The 17885-nt window shown below is 36.0% G+C and overlaps 2 protein-coding genes across 3 annotated transcripts in view; one reads left to right on the top strand and one right to left on the bottom strand.

Moving 5' to 3' along the window:
* Positions 1-1515, bottom strand: part of FIG4 (FIG4 phosphoinositide 5-phosphatase) — a 67894-nt gene extending 66379 nt beyond the window's left edge. For both annotated transcript variants that reach the window (XM_084283571.1, XM_084283572.1), the window contains exon 1: positions 1378-1515. In XM_084283571.1, the coding sequence (XP_084139697.1) occupies positions 1378-1443 (66 nt within the window). In that variant the 5' untranslated portion in view covers positions 1444-1515. The remainder of the gene's footprint in view (positions 1-1377) is intronic.
* A 1160-nt stretch (positions 1516-2675) lies between these two features.
* The window catches only part of AK9 (adenylate kinase 9), a gene marked incomplete at both ends in the record, with an annotated part of 68974 nt that continues 53764 nt past the window's right edge, over positions 2676-17885 (top strand). Inside the window, 9 exons of the mRNA XM_084284439.1 lie at positions 2676-2792; positions 5343-5406; positions 8109-8161; positions 8246-8342; positions 11726-11838; positions 13828-14001; positions 14692-14817; positions 15304-15378; positions 16873-16971. Coding sequence (XP_084140565.1) covers positions 2676-2792; positions 5343-5406; positions 8109-8161; positions 8246-8342; positions 11726-11838; positions 13828-14001; positions 14692-14817; positions 15304-15378; positions 16873-16971 — 918 coding nt within the window. The remainder of the gene's footprint in view (positions 2793-5342; positions 5407-8108; positions 8162-8245; positions 8343-11725; positions 11839-13827; positions 14002-14691; positions 14818-15303; positions 15379-16872; positions 16972-17885) is intronic.

The raw sequence follows: 17885 nt of genomic DNA, 5'->3' as shown, positions 1-17885 counted from the left end.
CAGAGAGACAAAATTTCACAGCAACTTCTAGCTAGAAAATTATGCTAGCTAATTAGATGGTTCAGTAGATGGTTCATTACTTTTAACAATTTTCAAATACTATCTATAACCACCTATATAAATAACTATCTATATAAACCAGTGCACTTCATAATTCTGTAAAAGTTGTGTAGCTTTTTCTGTCAAATCATTTTTTACGTTACAGTTTCTCCTGTCTGACTACAGACTAACCTCAGAATGAGCTAACCAGGTTCTATGACCTCGTTTTGTTAATACAAAAACTTTCAAATTATTTTGAGGAGAAATTAAATGCATAAAAAACCCACAGAGTTTTCCTGAGGGAAAAAGGCAGAAAAATCCACAAGTAATTATGCAAGTCACATTGCTTAATAAACTTGTGGAAGTCATTTGGGTACTATGGAGACAAAGACTGTAGAAAAACCTGATTAGAATAAAATAATATTAATTAAGCCTCATAAAACCCTGAAAATGGATAAGTGATATGCTTTTACAGGGATGGCACAAGTTGCTTTGCTCAATGTCAGACCACCTCCGGGGAATGAAAATTTCCAGTGAATCAGCCTACTGCTTTCAGGTGGGTGTCACTTGGGGGATACACACAAGATCAATCTTCTGAAGAAGAAAAGAAAATATCTTTTGTTTCTTCTTCTTCAGATTCCTGAAGTATCTTGGCTGCCCTCTGGTGTGCATTTCAACAGTAAACATATGCGTAAAATGAAAGATTATTGGAATTGATCTGAATGAAACTGTTTCAGTTCTATGACTTCTAAACAAGCAAGCCCTCAACTTCCCAGGATAAGCAAGAGATATAATTTGCATCTCCATGGTACTTATTGATCCAAGCTGTTCAAAAAGTCTTAGCAACTCCCCTAAATATAAATGTTAATAGAAAACACAGAATTTTGCTCTCTGTTGCTTCAATTGACGCTGTGAACTCAGTTCTCCTCACCTCTAGGAGTCTTTCCTGTTTGACTCCAATAGTGCTAGCGCATTCTTATCTCGAGGAGAAAAAAAATAAAGAGAAAAGGGAAAAAAAACACTTTCTGAATTGTTTTTATCATCCATTTTGTCTCTTTATCTTTTGATACAAAGGCCTTTTACAGGAATGGGCAGCAGGATTGGTGTAAACTCCACTGTGCTCACAACCTAAGGCATCCTTTCCTCGCCTTCTCACGGTTTCCATCGTGAATTTTGGGGATACAGTTTCGTGTTACCTCCGATCCGAGAGGAAACAGCAGCGTGGGGCGCAGTGACAGGAAAGGAGGAGGCTGCGTGGGGCCAGGGTTACCTCAGGGTTACCTCAGAGGGCCCCACACCACACCGGCCGCCTCCCCGCCGGGCCCACCCGCTACTTACGGCCCTGGTCTCGTACAGCACCAGCTTCTGCACGCAGCTGATCAGCGGCGCGGCGGCGGCCGGCATGGCTCACGCGTGGGGCGACAGGCGACAGGGGCCCGCCTGTCGCGACACGGCCCCACAGGCCGCACTGGGCGCTCCCCGGCGGCGGGACGCACTGCGCATGCGCGCGGCGGCGTGAGGCGGGGGGGCGGCGTGGGGCGGTGCCGCGCGTGGGCTCCCCCGCGGGGGGTTGGAGGGGGCGTGGCCACGCGCAGGGGGCGTGGTCAGATGGGGAATGGGGCGGGGCTTTGGAGTTGCCATGGTGACGGGGTACACAGGGCGGCGGCGCGCGCGGCGGCCGTTGCCGCCTGTAACGGCCCGGGGGCGAGCTGAGGTGCGGGGCCGGGCGCTGAGGGGGCAGGGGTGGGTGGGTGGGTGGGGGGGCTGTGTTTTGTTTTTTAACCTTAAAATGTCGACCCTAACGATCTTTCTCTCTTTCTCTCAACGTGTCTCAGCTGATAACCTTTCCTGGCCTTTCGTTCTGAAGGAGGTTTTTTTGGTTTTTAACTCAAAAGTGAATTTTCTGGGGGAGGTTGAGACTTAAGAAGCCCTCTTAAAAAAAAAAAAAGCGAGTTCTCGCTTTGCCTTCTTCAAATCACTTTTCGTCGCGCTCCTCACGTTTTTGGACTCAATTTGTTTGAAAGGTGCACCCAATTTCTGCTCTAGTTTACTTTACTTAGAAATTTCTGTTTCCCGTTGTGGCATAGCGCTGGATGTCCCAGGATTTACCAGAGGATTGCGGGACAGATCATGAGCCGTGATTTAATTCTGCAAAGCTTTATGCCTCTACCTGGCTGTGGACACAGTGAGTAGTTCGCTGGCAGTGGTGGGGCTCCTCTCTGCCTGAAGCTCACAAGAGGTCCTGGCAAGGCCCATTTCAGGGACCAGAGAGAAGTTCCAGCCATGTGGTAATTGGGTAAGGAAGGAAAAGGCAACAAAACAAATAAAGGCTGTTTTAAGAAATACTACGAACAATTGGAGAGTCAGAAAGAAGAGGATAAGTTGTTATCAACATCAGCATAATTACATCAGGGGTGGCTCCAATAATCCCTTATTTTTCCGAAGCACATCCTCTCTTAAGGCTGGATGCATTGTGTATGTTCACTAAATTATTTTCCTTCTTACTACATCTGCTGTTACAAAGCAGTTTGCCTTGTATCATGTTATTATTCTGTTCCCTCAAGAATGTGTCATTTTTTACATATGTAAAATATATTTTATAACAAGCTGTCTTTTCTTTCAATCTTAGATACATTATGGCTTCACAAGGAGAAAAACAAGCTCTGCCCTTTACAGACATCTTCGATGAAGATGAAGCTGAAAAATCCTTTCTGTTGTCCAAGCCCACTTGCTTAATTGTCCTGGGAAAGCCCGTAAGATGTCTGATAGAAGTTAATTCTTTTCCTTCAAATACACTGCTAGTAATGTTATTTTTCCTTTCAAAAGCATTGGTTTAGTAACACTGAAGAAAAGCAGGCATTTACTTTATATTTTATCTTTTCCACTTTGCAAATCCTGTAGAGTGAGGTAAATATATTGATCATATTGACCGAGGCCACTTTGGGTTCTGAATGACAGGTTAAATGCACTTGAAAGCATTATTAGTATAAATAAAGTCACATATTGGCAAATATGCAAAATACTAAAAGTTTTCGTATTGGCAACCAGATTGTTTATATGTTATTTTAATATTCTAATTTTTAGTAAACTTGACAAAGACATAAATAGGCATAAAAGAACTTTCAGGTTAATGTACTGACTTAGAGGCATGCAATGAGATATTAAATATTTAAATGACTTTGACATAATTAGATGTTATATGATTGGGAATAATTGAAATCCTTCTAGGTATCCTGATAAGAAGAATTGCGCTATATTAGAATTATAGTTGAAGCTTTCCCTTTTTCTCAAATAATTTGTGGCCTCCTTGACTTAGGAAAGACTTATACTTTGTAATTATAGACTTCTCAGATTTCTTCTTCCCAAGTATGGGAGATGCTTACATTAGCCCCTTAGTGTGCTGAAGGGGGTTCTTTTTACATGCCTTAAGTCTGAACTAAACCTGGTATGCACCAAAACATACAACTGATACACTGGAAGCTGCTTTCCTCTTAAGCACTGCAGTTGTCCATGACAGTGCCTTCAGAGCATGGGAAGCCGTCTGAACACAAGGTCTTCTAGCAGCTTGCCCTCTGCATGTATGTGTAATTTCAGTAGGTACCACAACACAGTCTGAAATGACCGTACATAAATCTGCTTTGTGCTATCCAGGCAGAGTTAAGTGATGTGCACCTAGAGCTGGCAACCAACCCGAACTTCAGTGCTTATTGACCCACCAAATCACACTCCACATCCCCCTGTCTGGGCCACACCACATACTAATGCACACCTATCCTGTGTGGTGCGGTATGCCAGGATGTATCGTTACATGACAGTGACAGATTATGTCATGGGGAATGTCCATACAGCCAAGATGCAGCTACAACATTTGGTTTCTTCAAAAACTTATTTCAGCAAGCCTGAGGCTCTAGTGTTTGCTCTGCGTCCTTTCTTACTTCCTGGCACCAGTTGCTGGGTAAAGGTTAACTGCAAATCTTTACACCTGACTAAAATGGGAAAGAACCCAGGGTATTGTTCTGCAAGTGGCTGAGATACAAGCTTCACAGAGACAGAACATAAGCTGATAGCTGACAAGTGAGCCTTTGGTCAGCGTGAGACATGAAAGCATGCAGTCAGCTCAGTAGACAGCTACAGTGGTCTGGCTTCTCAAGTTTTAAACAAAGCTCAAACTTCTAACTTTATATGGAAAAAGTAACTTTGCATTTTTATAAACAAAAACAGCATGAAGTGCCCAGTGAAAGGCAATGCAAAAAACATTTAGATATTATCTTCTGAAATCATTACATTCAGTAAATGATTGATATTAATGCTTGACAGGTTTACGAATTTTAACAAAGGATTGAAAATGAACTGTCCTGGCCAAGAGGACAGTATTAAATATTCAATTTTTATGATAATACCTTGTATTTATACAGCTAATGCATCAATCTGTCTTTTTTAAGATATTTCTTTTCAGCTAAAAAAATAGTGCCATTAAAGCAAAAACAAATGCGTATATTCTTGTCACATCTATAAGATGCAAGCTATGACTAGGCTGGAGTGTTTGATACAGAGTTAACTGGGAGTGCGATTTATTTGTGTCTGTTTTTTGTTTGTTTGTTTTGTTCTTACTATTTTCAATAACAAAATTTATCTAGGGCAAACAGACAAACAGACTGGCAAAAAAAAAAAAAAAAAAAAAAAGGTCTTTTTGAATACCCTCGTCAAAAGGGCCTAATCCTAAGGGTGGAAGATGGTGAATTTGCAATATCCCATTCAGGTAGCCATACTCTTAGAGGACTCATTATTCTTGGTGATGTTGGTTCCTTGGGATTAATTTAAGTGATAAGATTAACATTTTGTCAGTATCTAAAACAGGTCTATGGAGTAACAAGGGCAATAGTTATGTTTTCATTGTTTAGCCAAAAAGCACTATCCCTATGTATCTTATTCAGAAATATGACCATACAGGTTTTAATCATAATTTTCTCTGAGACTGAAGATAATTTTAATCCTGGAGAGTTTCTCAAAGGAATTTATGGACAAATCATACCTGAGTTTTAAAAAGAATTTCTCAGAAACAAAGCCAATACCATTGCTTTGGAGATAGTCAACTGCAAAGGACAGTGACACTATATTAGCAATGCTGGGAAGTGTAAAATAAGGGGTGGTATTAAAATAAATGTTTGTGTTTGTCCAGTGCAGAGTTCACAATGGCTGCTTTTAACTGTTTTTATCATGTAAAATATATATGATTTATTGTGTAATATGAATTTTTTTCATTCTGACTATTTTTCTTTTAAATGTGTATTTTTCATTTTAAGGGTTCTGGAAAGAAAACATTAGCTAGAAAACTAGCACAAATATGGAAATGTATTTATATAGAAGGTAAACATACACTATATTTGGAACATTGCATTGGCTTCATAATACCTTTTGTTTTAGAATATCCTTTTTTCCTGGTAATTCAAAATGATATGTTGCTGATTGCGTCAAAGACTACTGATGAAGACCAAGTAATCATTTTGCCAGATACACAATTGCTCAAAAATAGACTTTTAGGTATAAAGAGGTTTAAAAACTGCCCTCCCGCCCCTTTTTTTTTTTTTTTTTCTCGAAAGCCTATATATAATCAAATTACATTCTCAGTCATGTGAGGTACTTCATGTGACCCTTCTTGTTTATGTGGAGGCAACTGATTGAAATCCAGGGATCACAGACATTTTCTGATACAGACCATGAGAAAATAGGAGAATTTTTCCTCTCTGTATTTATGCAGTGTCTAATACAAGGGGGGATGTACTCCAGGAAACAGAAGCACAGCTTTTGAATTAGTGTAAGAAATCAGTGAAAGAATGGCAGCTGGCACTTTCAAGTTTCTAAAACCAATACGTCCAATGTCTTATTTCACAAAGTTTAGCTAAGTTTACCATAGTAGATGCTTTGTAGTAAGCATCATACACCAGACTAGAAGATACTATTTCATCTTCTAAGCCATTCAGCTCCATTTCCTACAGTCCGTCTCATCAAAGATTTTTAAGTCTGTAGAGTGAAATCCGATGTTTACATTATATTCCCCCTAAATATATTGCTAGAGGGCTTTATTCATTTTGAGGTACCTCAGCAAGAAAGTGGGTTTCCATAAAAAATAATTATCTGGCAGTTTTCTTTTATACCAATCTTGTCAGTCGTAACTAATACATATACATATAACTAATATATATATATATATATATATATATTCAGCTCTTTTAATGTTTTTTGTATGTGTGATATTGTAAGTCACAAATTGTAATTCATTTATTACAATTAAACCTTATAAAAAAAAAAAAAAGATATTTTTTTCCACCAGATTTGTCCTACCTGTTTGAAGGATAATACCTTACTTTAAGTAGAAGAAAAAGAAGGCATATAGTAACCTGAATTATGTAGAAATTTCTTGAATGACTCTTTGAGGATACCAAATTATAAATCTAATTTTATGGTATATATTTGTACAGGCATTGTGAATTAACTCTTTATCTATCAATTTTCATTACATTTTTTCTTTTAAATGTGCCCCAGTATTTTTTATTGTTCTAATAAAAGCCCTCTGGTGGACAGTGTAGCACTTCATATTCCTGTGAATATATAGGTTTACTTATCAAATGAAGTATCTTTATTTTATTTTAAAGGCTTGGAATTATAATATTATAAAAGTCAGTTTTATCAAGTACCTTTTTTTTAACTTAAATAATTATAGTATTTTTAAATAATGGGATTGTCTAACAAAAAAATTAATACCTGGTCCAAAACATAGGTCAGACCAAAATCAGAATTACCTAATTGGAATTTCACATTGTCCTGCTTGCATCTGTTGCATCTTGTCCTCTCAGCACTTCTGTGAAGAGAGTGCTTTTGATTTTGTGCCTTCTCATTAAGTAGTCTTAGACAGCAATAAGAGCTGCCCTCAGCCTGTCTTCTCCAGGCTGAATAAGACCAGTTCTTCTGGCCTCTCCTTCTAATCATCTTGATGCCTGCCACTGGCCTTGTTCCAGTGTGTCAGTATCTGGCCTGCACTGTGTTATTTATCTAGAAAACAATCCAAGTTTAAGAATTATTAAATATGAAAAGTGTTCACAGTCTTTTAATGTGACAAAATACTGTCTATTCGTTTATTCAGTGGATAGGTCATAAATAAACCAGGCAGGGGTACATGTACAATACCATTTTTCAGTGGTCTGTGTTGTTTGTCAGTGCATTCCCTGGGCCAGTTTTGACTCCCTGCCAAGTAGTAGTCTCCCAAGCAGCCATTCACTGTGTGGGGAATATTTGTGACAGTCATCATCACTACTAATAGTAGTTTGGACACAGCCACTGTGTTTTGGGGAGAAAGATTTTAGCTGTATAGGCATGAGCCACTAGCTTCAGGAACATTCCCTGGCCTGGTTTATTCGGTAATATATATGTAACCTTAACGGTCATTCTTGAAAATTTTTGTGAGCATCTGCTAATTTCAATAAGTGTGAAAGACTTCCAGGATCATTCTGCCATGATGTCACTGTCCAGAGAGACAGCAGGAAGGAAGACCTTTGAATTTGAGGGGTGTCAAACTGGGTAATTAATTAAATGATTTATTTAGACCATATAAGGAGTAGGCTTTTAAGGGCATTATTAAAACAGATGATTTTCTCTGTTTGAACAGTTCTTTTTCTAATACTTGCTTTTAAAATTTGGAAGTGTTTGAGTTCAAATATTCTTCTCTGGATTACATAACAGTAATATTAATATGATATAAATCATTAGTTAAACTTGCAAGGCTGCTATCTTTACTACATAGACCTGAATTGTAGGGAAGTTAATTTACCCATCCATTGCTAGAAAGCACCAAGTTCTGGATGGACAAAATATTATAAAGGCCCTAAATATAATGGCTGTCATTCAAAAAATAGTCTGGCTTGCTGCTATGCAGTGTTTCATCACAGAATTATCTTGGAGCACACATACCTACCTTTGTGTATTTGTCTATGTATGTTTGTCTGCATGTACATGCATGTATATGTTTATTTATGAATTGTTTTAATTTTATTCTGTCTGATGTGCTTCTTCAGCTTTGGAAGTAATTGAAATGAATATTCGTGAAGAAACAGAATATGGGCTTAAGGTAAAAGTATGATGTGCTAGTAAGTTTTGTCACATTCCTGACAAATATATATTAAATAAGGCTATGTTTTGCATTTTGTCTTAGTGTCAAGAATTGCTTTTCAAAGGTCAAAGTATTTCTGAAGAACTGGTTACAGAAATGATTCTGAAAAAGATTGAGTCACCAGAAGCTGCTCATTTTGGTAAGTATGTTTAAATTTCCAAGAATAAAGTAACTATAATTTTGTCACATTTTACATCCGTTACTGCTTAAATATAGTTTATTTTATATCAGACTGTAGCAACTTTTCTTGTGCTCCTAAGGTTGCAGAGCATCTCTAAACTGAGAGTGTAGGTAGGGATTAATTTACCAACGTGGGAGATAAGAAAGCATCGTGCCAATCCTATATTGTGGTAATTTTGAGAAAATTAATTTGCCCCAAATTTTAAGTGTTGCAATGACTCTCATTTAGCAGAGGATGTAAATGTTATGGGATTTAAAATACAGATTTTTTGACTTGAATACTTATGTAACAACAACAAAAAAAAAAAAACTACCAAAATATTAAAAAAAAATAAGGTATAGAAAAAGAAAATCATTATTTAAAATGTGAAGTAGTATGGGCTTGCTTGCCTTTCCATTTTGTCACAGCAAGTTAGATAGGAATAGTAATGCTAATGATAATAACGTTACTCTGTCTGGTCAGGACTTTAGTAAAGGCCTACAGAGACATCTGTGTCATCTAAGTTCCCCTCTCTGAGTCAGTCTGATGATGAATGTCATAGATGTATCACAGAGGACCACAGAGATTCTAGAGACTGTAAACAAAAAAGTTGATAAAAGTTTTGTTGTTGTAGTAAAGCCATTTTTTGTATTACAAATCCCCCAAATGCACAAGGGATAGAATAACCTATGGCCTTGCTGTTTTTTCTACTAACTAGAACTCAACTCCAAACCCAGTTTTTTGTTAAGTATTTTCTATTCATTAAATATTTTCTCTCTCTAATATTTTTTTGTTTAGCAACCGTTATTTTAATATAATCCTTGGAGATTTTAAGTAGGCTTTCAGCAGGAACTAATCTGTTAATTGGCTGTTATTTATTCATTAAACATTCATTAAAGATAAACAGTTATATGAGAGGCTGAGGTTTTACTTTTAAGTTTAGTTGTTAACATTGCAAAATTGAAGTTTCTAAACAGTACACACAGTAAGGGATTATTTCAATTATATTCTTCTGACTTAGAAAATAAACACCTTCTATGTGGGGGACTGATGCGTCAGAGGTATTTAAAAGTGCTAAAACAAAAGATGGTATTTTAAAAGTTTAAGTCACTAAGTGGAGTTTAATTCTTTGAGTTCTTAAGGAGGTCAGATATGAAGCCGCTAAGCTATTTCTCAGAATAAGCAGTCTCTCTTTTTAAATTAACATAGCCACTGAAGGACTGGAGAATAACAAGCACACTTGTATTTTAGGTAAGAATTTACAGAATAGTAACCTCCCTGTAGCTGGTGTGCTTGCTAATTTTTTTCAATAGAACAATAAAAGAATAAGAAGTTCGTACCATGTTAGCGTAAATAGTATTTGCAAAGAAAGTTCTGTGTCATTGTTACCAGAGAAAACTGCTCAATTATTATTATTTAAACCATATCAAGACCAAGGCTGTTTATTGATTTATTAATGACAAGTAATTAACTGGCAATCAGTGAACTGATGATCAGGGAATAGGTTCAGTATCAGGCACGCAATAAACCACAGCACTAGGCACTTGCCAAATCTTAATAAACACCTACAAATTTCTGAACTCCTAAAACTAATTCCAAGGAGTACACTCAAACTTGCATGGTTATGCATTAAAACCCTCTCTCAAACATGGGTGGGGGTTATAAGCACACATTCCCTCTTCTGAGAGCACACATTCACCTATTTAGACACACTTTCTGTTGGAAATGTTCATGTTGCAGCCTTGTGTGTGCTATTTCCTCCAAACTGCTGATCCATACACCAGTGAGAAAATGCCCCAGAAATTCCCATGCACACACTCAGGGTGTGGGTCACATAGCCTGCGCTGTCAGTCCAGCAGCCGAAATGCAGGTTACTCACAGCACCCAGCATGGAGGCTGCTCTGTCAGGCCTAGAAGAAGAGAATGTGGCACATCAAACCGGTTTGGCTGCTGTTACCTTATTATCACTCTAAAGAAGCATTACAATTTGTGGTAAGAGACCTTAATGTTTCTTTTCGAGATGACTCCTTTTCTCAAAAGTCTCTTGATACTACCCTGGTTAATGTTTGATCTGGTTGATGGTTGTCATATAGGTAAACTTCGTCATTGTTAGTTTCCTGACAGCGTTATCAGCCTTAGGGCAAAGACCCTCTCAGAGAGCAAACAGTTTCGAGTAATCTGTGCAGATGTTATACTCACATTCTTCTCACATCAGCTGTTGTTAACCAGCTATTTATAAGCGGAGGCTGTGCAGGCTCCCCATATCTCACTGCCTGCTAGAATCCTCTAGAGGTGTCAACTTAGATTTTCATTTCCCAGAGGAATGATTATGCTCTATATTTTCTCTTGCTAATGCTCTTCCATAAATTTTACATCTGTGGATCGAAACTCCCCAGAGAGCTCAGTTCTAGTACCCATTACAGAGGCTGCTGCTATGTTTTTGTGTTGCAGAGACTTGAATTTAAATGTTATCACATACAAGTCTAAGCATTTGGAGCATTTCATGAAGGGAATATTCTTATCATTAAGCTAAAAAAATCAGCTCAATTCTTGTTTAGTTTTTCATTCTGGCCTCATGAATATTGATTTCCTTGCTATACAGCAGTTCTTCCTTCATTGTATGTAGTTTTTGGTAGTTACAGTACTCGAAGCTATGGGTTCCAATCTCTCTGGGGATGAGCACACTAATACTAGGAAAAAGGTATTACACTACTGTCATGTATAGTTGGTGCCTTTGCTGAAAAGGACTCGTATTGCAAATCCTTAGTGAATGGATGCTTGCCAAGTCATGTGCCTTGTTATGCATACTGTGTGCATACTGCCTCCTGAGAAAATTTAACATCTAGGAGCACTGTGTATCCAGCAGAGGAGTTCAGCTTCCTTTATTGTCAATAATGGCCTTTAAAGCCTGTAGAAAAAGCTTAGACTCCTATTTAAAATGCTTTAAATACTTTGTGTCATAGAGTGGCTGTTTTGTGCAATACCTTTCACAATGACTTTTAGTGGGGAAAAAAAAGTTACTAAAAACTAATTTCCTTTTAGTCAGCTGTAATGGCTGAGTTAGGCATATGAAGCAGGTGGTCTGAGTATGATCCTTTAATGTCTACATATTTCTAACATTTCTTAAGGGAGTTAACAGACTTTAAGAGTCCTATATTAAGTCGAAAATAATACACTCTTATGTCTGTATTTCATCTAGAGAGGACATGGGTGCACGATTTTTCTAACAGTGTTATGTCATGTACATGGTTTTAAATTGTGCCACTAAATAGATGTGTTATTTAAAGGAGATCAGTATAACTGGTATATTTGTCATAATGTTCTAAAAGATATACATGTATTTAATAAAATGTGTTTGGCAGGTTACGTTCTCAGTGGATTACCTTCTCTCTCAGAGGAATATATGACTGTTTCACAGCAAATAGAGAAAATAAAAAATCTAAAATTAAAACCAGATTTCTTGATTAACATTAAGGTAATGTTTTATTCAATAACTTGTTAGTCATTTGCCTAATTATTAGTAAACTTACATACTGCATAAGTCAAAAGATAGTATTTTCTCTTATGCATTTGAGTATAGTATTTATTGAGGAGTAATATATTGTTCTCTTTTATATTGGAAATAATTACACTAACTGGTTGCACTATAAGCACTGATCATATAAAATAATGAGCATTTCCTATAACTTCAGTAAGAGCTACAGTCTTTTCACTCCTGTACAGATGACATTGGTCAGTCTTCCATTGTCAACTGATACAGTCACTCCATCATAGAAGGCCACCAGATTGATCCAGGCATTGATCTATGTGGTTTGTCAGGTGCTAAACTTTCATGCTTGGACTGAGTCTATCACTTTGACAGATTTAAGTCAATGTCTTAATGACAAGGCTCCTTACATTCCATACTTTCCAGACTTAATCTGTTTGGACATGCATTATTAAAATGCATGAATGCCTATTTCAAACATTTTTTTTCCTCATTTTTTTTCTCTTGGAAAAATCTTAAAACATTAAATAAACAAATATTTGTGCTGCTTTCTAGGCTGTTTTTATTTTTTCAGCTACAGAAAGTCAACCTTTTTTTTTTTTTTTAATATCAGGCAGTGAGAAATCCCAGCTCTTGAGAATGGATGTTGTATAGTTTCATATGGAGCAGTACATATGGAAGAGTGATATTAGCTACACTAGAAAGAAAACAGAATTCTTTACTTCATGTAATTACATCATTTTCTTGGAAAAAACTGAGACAGAATGCTCATTAAAAATCCTTGCCCCAAATTCAAATAAATAATTTTGCCTTTGATTTTGCTGGGTTTTAGCAGTTTTCATGGATATGTCAGAATTGTAACTATTTTCATTATAAAAGAAAGAAATGGGGGACATACTAGATATCTCTGGGAATAATGAAATACTGTTATTACAGATCAATTTAGAGAAATTTTGCTCTCAAAGAAAAAAGACCTTTGAAAAAAAGAGCTATATCTGACCAAATTTCTTCTTCCCTATTTCAAAATGTGCTATGTCATATAGTAGTCAATGTCAGCTGTATGACTCACTGTTACAGCAGAAATGTAGAAATATCCTGAAGTATTGTTATATTTCAAGGAATACCTTAGGTAATGAGCATAGATAGTATGCCTCTTACTAGCAATGTGATCTCAAAAGCTCTATTTTCTTCTGCAGAAATCAATCTTCCCTTTCTGGCATTCTTCGAATTTATTAACTACAATATTTTCTTGTTATTTCAGGTTTTTCATATGTATGTTTGAAAGTTTTAGCCATTCAGAAGGGAAGACTATTTCTTCTTTGCTGCACACGATTCCCAATTCTATAGTAGAATTTTAAGACATCCATGTTAAGACCACATCCAGATTTACCTGTGTTTATTGTTAAACTAACGTTGTCTGCAGGTGGTTTTATAGAAAGACCTGTACTTGTTCTCTCAGAGCTCTAAACTGCTGAAAACCTTTAACCTCTGGACAATAGCACTATGCTTTTGGGTACTAGTGAAGATCTGGGAGGTCAGAGGCACCTATTAATATTGTTTTATCTTGCTCAAGTCCAAACCCCTTCAGCATTAATTGCAAGAGCAATCACAAGCCTCTTTGTAAAAGACTTTTATCCATAAATTACACATGAAAAAAAAACGGATATGGCAAAATGTGCTCAAGCTGTGGCTGCACTCCTGATATGAAATGTAAAATACTAAAGGGGAGTAACTATGCAAGTGATTAAGTCTTTTTAATAACTTATTTTTGCACCAAGTAACTTTGCTGCTTTTTTTTTTTTAAAAAATATATTTACTTAGAAAGTTATGGGGGAAGAAGTTTATGAATCCAAATATTTGCCAAACAGTCCCGTCCCATCGCCCGCCCTCCCACTCCCCAGTATTCTGCAGTTTAAGGAAAAATAATATTGTTATAGCAGTCCACTAAACACATTTCTTTTAATTATTCCTTGCTAGTGTTCAGACTATGACTTATGCCAGAGAATATCGGGACAAAGGCAACACCCTGATTCGGGGCAGGTATATCAGAGGAACCAATGGGATCCTAAAGTTATTGAAAAGCAAAAGAAAAATAGTGAACAGCATGGAGAGGAGGATGAAGAAGAAACTGAAGAGCAGGAAGAAGAAGAGGTAAATACTGCTAATTCCTAAACAGTACAAAGTATTAGAATGTACTCTAGACAAAGCAGAACAAGTTCTAAAATATCCCATACTACATTATGAATTAATTTTTCTGAGCTGTAATCTTAATTCCATTTCTGTTCTGCTTTAAGAGATGTGGGAAAATATTTAAATGGTAGATTGAAATTACAGTAAATGGTGATTATTGTATAGCTCTGCATTAATCCTCTAACTTGGAAGTCACTGAAATCTTTTTTGCTGTAAGTTAAAAGGGTGTACCAGAAGAATGGTGACTTTATATTTCCTTGAATCTTGGTTTGAGCGAATACAAGTTCTTAATTTTTGTTTATTGTAACATGTTTTACATGTTGGATATATGCAAGATAGAGTCCAACACGATATTTGGTGTTAGACTACTACAAATAGATTTTGTGTTATTTCATGAAGTTACTAGTTTTGACTTCCAGTTGGGTTGCTCTGGTTTATAATTCTGGCCAGACACAGTGCAAGTTCCAGTCACATTACTCTCAATTTCCAGGAACTGCATTTCATCAGAAGTAGGATCTTTGTCAACAATCACTGGGCACTCATTGCAATATTTCTGAAAACTACTTTATTTACTTCTGAGTGTAGACAAAATTTAGTTTAGTACATTATTTTATTTCTGTATCCTGAAATATTTAACTTTTTATTCCTCAGATTGCAGAAGATTCACTTAAAACGTCAGAAATTTTGCATCAATTAGTGCAAAGGCCTGAAGATTTTCTTGAAAATGCAGAAGAAAGAGTTGGCATGTATAAGGATATAATGCTTCGTTCTTTAGAAGTAAGAAAAAGCAAAAAAATGTGATAATGCTTAAAAAAAAAAAGTTGTTTAAAATATCTTACACTATTTTCAGGGTGTCGTGGCTCTGGCTGAGATAGTTATTTTTCTTTATATTGGCTGGTATGTTCCTGTGTTTTTGTATTTAGGAGAAGAAATAATGTGCTTAGCTGCCTGCTGGGTTAAACCACAACAGAGGGGTTTTTCTTGAGTTTGAGGCCTATTTCATGGAGGTGGGCACAAGGCATGCTAAAACATATCTCCAAGTTCTGTAATTAATACTGAAATCAATAATACAAAATTGTCATCTGTGTGTGTTGTTTCTATTCTAGAATGTAGAGGGTTTTTAAGTCATCAGCATAATGAATTTTGTTTTTTCTGAAGTCCACAATAGTCCAACCTTTAATATTTACAGGAACAGAATGAGCTTCAATGTCATTACATGGTTAGGTACATTCAGTTGATGAGCATGTCTTTGTTCTTAAACAGGACTTGATGGCTGAACAGGATTCTCAATATCTCATTGAACTGGATGGAAATCAGCAGCCAGACGAACTCTTTGCAGTAAGTAAGCTATACACCAACTTAATTAACTTCCACAACAATGGAATTTATCAGTTCTTTGGATTGCTTTCTTTCTTAAGGTGTTAACAAAATTTTAAGTTCCGTATAAAGCTCACTTAATTATTAATGAAAACATCACCTTTGAAATGCTTGCTTTTGTTGTTCTGAAACTACTATATAATTCACTGCACCCAGGCTTACATGTGTGGTACAGGAAAACGTTTCCAGGTAGGTTACAAACTCATTTGCATTGGATCCATGCAGTTTTACTGCTTTATATCTTGTATTAGTGTCAAGTATAATTATTATCATATGAAAATAAAACATTTTTGAAATGATATATTTACAGAATTGGGTTAATGTGCTTGTGTCTAAAATGACAGAATTCTTATTATCTTTGTTACTGTTTTACAGTGTAATAGAAGACACTTAATTTTTTTTCCATTTGACAGATCTTCTGAGTCTTTGTATCTAGATTTCTGGCTTATAACACAGCAACTCATTCTCTCTATTAAAATTTAAAATGATAAATTTTGAAGATAAATAATCTTATCCAATGCCTCAACAATAAGAGTTACTTCCAATCAGAACCTAAAGTATGGGGTTGAAAATGAAATGAGAGATTGTCTTTGAGAATGCAGGATGTGAGCTGTTCCTGCACTTTCCCTTCTGTTGTTTGAAACAAATTAAATTGAGTATAATTCTGTAAGTGTTTAAATTTAAGCTTGACTTTACTATCAATTGTAGTTCTATGGGTCGTAAATAATAGATAAATAAATAAATAAATAAATTTTGAGAAGTGGGAATATAAAATTTCATCATCTATGATCTCTTTGTGAACATCACAACAAGAAATTTATACTAAATGCAATAAAGTTGTATAGTGATTTCCAACTATTTAACCTATGAATAAGGCAAAGAGAATTATGGAACTAGTCCAAGCATGACAAAATTAGCTTATTCATTTCAAGAACTCTTGCATTCAAGCAAGATCACATTCAGGAAATACTTAATTAAATTCATTATCATCTGATTCTCATTGGCAGGCAATAATAAGTATCTTTTAAAATAAATTACCCAAAGTTGTATTGCTTTCAAGTGTGCATAATATTCTGATCTCCTGAAGAGATTTTCCTCCTATTCCAGTCTTCTTGGCACAGAATGGAGGTCGTCTGAATACTTGTACTGCTTTGTAGGAAATAGTCCTTCCAGTGTATTCCTTTAGAAGGCCTTGGATTCACAGCATACTGAGGAGATACAAAGGCTGTGATTCAGCATTTTACATTGCCTGTATATACCAAATTGGTTGTTAGAGCTCCACTGAATAACTAGCATGGCTTCAAGTTAGAAATTGGACCTCGTTTTATATACATTTGTATTATTTATATAATGTGGCCATTATATAGACCATAAGTTACAATTTAAGTACTACTTTGGGTGTCCTTTCAGATCACAAAAGCAATTTTGATTGGTATTAAGATGTTTTCTTTTCAGTCAGTTGTAGTTCGACTTCAATCTATGGGTGTTCTAAATGGAGCTCCTATAACAAGACTTCAAAGTCAGCAAGAAGAAGTGCTGGAAGGACTGGAAAATGTAAGTGTGTTCTAAAATGTTATTGACTGTAATAATTATACAAATATTTATTTTCTACTATGAGCTTATACTATAACATCTTTGGATGGGGTTTTGAGCAACCTCATCTAGTGAGTGGTGTCCGTGTCCATAGCAGCAGGGTTGGAATTAGGTGGTCTGTAAGGTCCCTTCTAACACAAACCATTCTATGATTCTGTGATTCTACAATCTTTGTTTCACTGCAACCAGTTTCTTCTATGACACAATGAAGGCATTTTTTGAACCTCAACTTTCAAAAACTGTGAATTCAAGATAACTCTGGGACTGAAATCCACCTAAAATTGTATGAAAAAAAAAAAAGAAATCTGTGATTGAAAAAAAGTTAGGTGATTTTGAACAAAATATTTGTTTCAGCAATGGATGAAGAATGAATTCCTTTGAAGAAATTTTAGCCAAAGGATTTAACCAAAGAATTTTTAGCCAAATTTTAGCCTCAGCAGCTGATTCTTAGTTCAATCTTTGCTTTTTTCCTGAAAGAAAAGCATAGCATGCTGATACAAATTTAGCAACATAGCTGAATTTAGCAATATTGCTGAATTCACATACATTGTGTTTCCTTTAGTTATTTAGAAACATGACAAGTTACTGTTGAATTTTGCTGAATCATGACAATTAAAATTTGTGGCCATTCCAAATGAAACTGAAAACCAAAAATCTTTGCATTCACTTGGCAGTGTCATCTTTCACCAAAAAAGATCTGTCATCTTTCACCATTTTTCAACAAAACTTTGAATACATGAATACTGTGAATATATGTGTACTGTAACTGGGGAAACCCATCTATACAATTTCAGAGCAAAAAAAAATCCATTTGTTTGTTTTCTCAGTCCCTGACAAAATTCACAAGTGAAGGACTTTCTGCGTCAGAGGAGGTC

Source organism: Netta rufina (genome assembly GCF_964035555.1).
Source record: "Netta rufina genome assembly, chromosome: 3".
NCBI classification, from domain to species: domain Eukaryota; kingdom Metazoa; phylum Chordata; class Aves; order Anseriformes; family Anatidae; genus Netta; species Netta rufina.
This window is presented reverse-complemented; position numbering and strand designations above follow the sequence as displayed.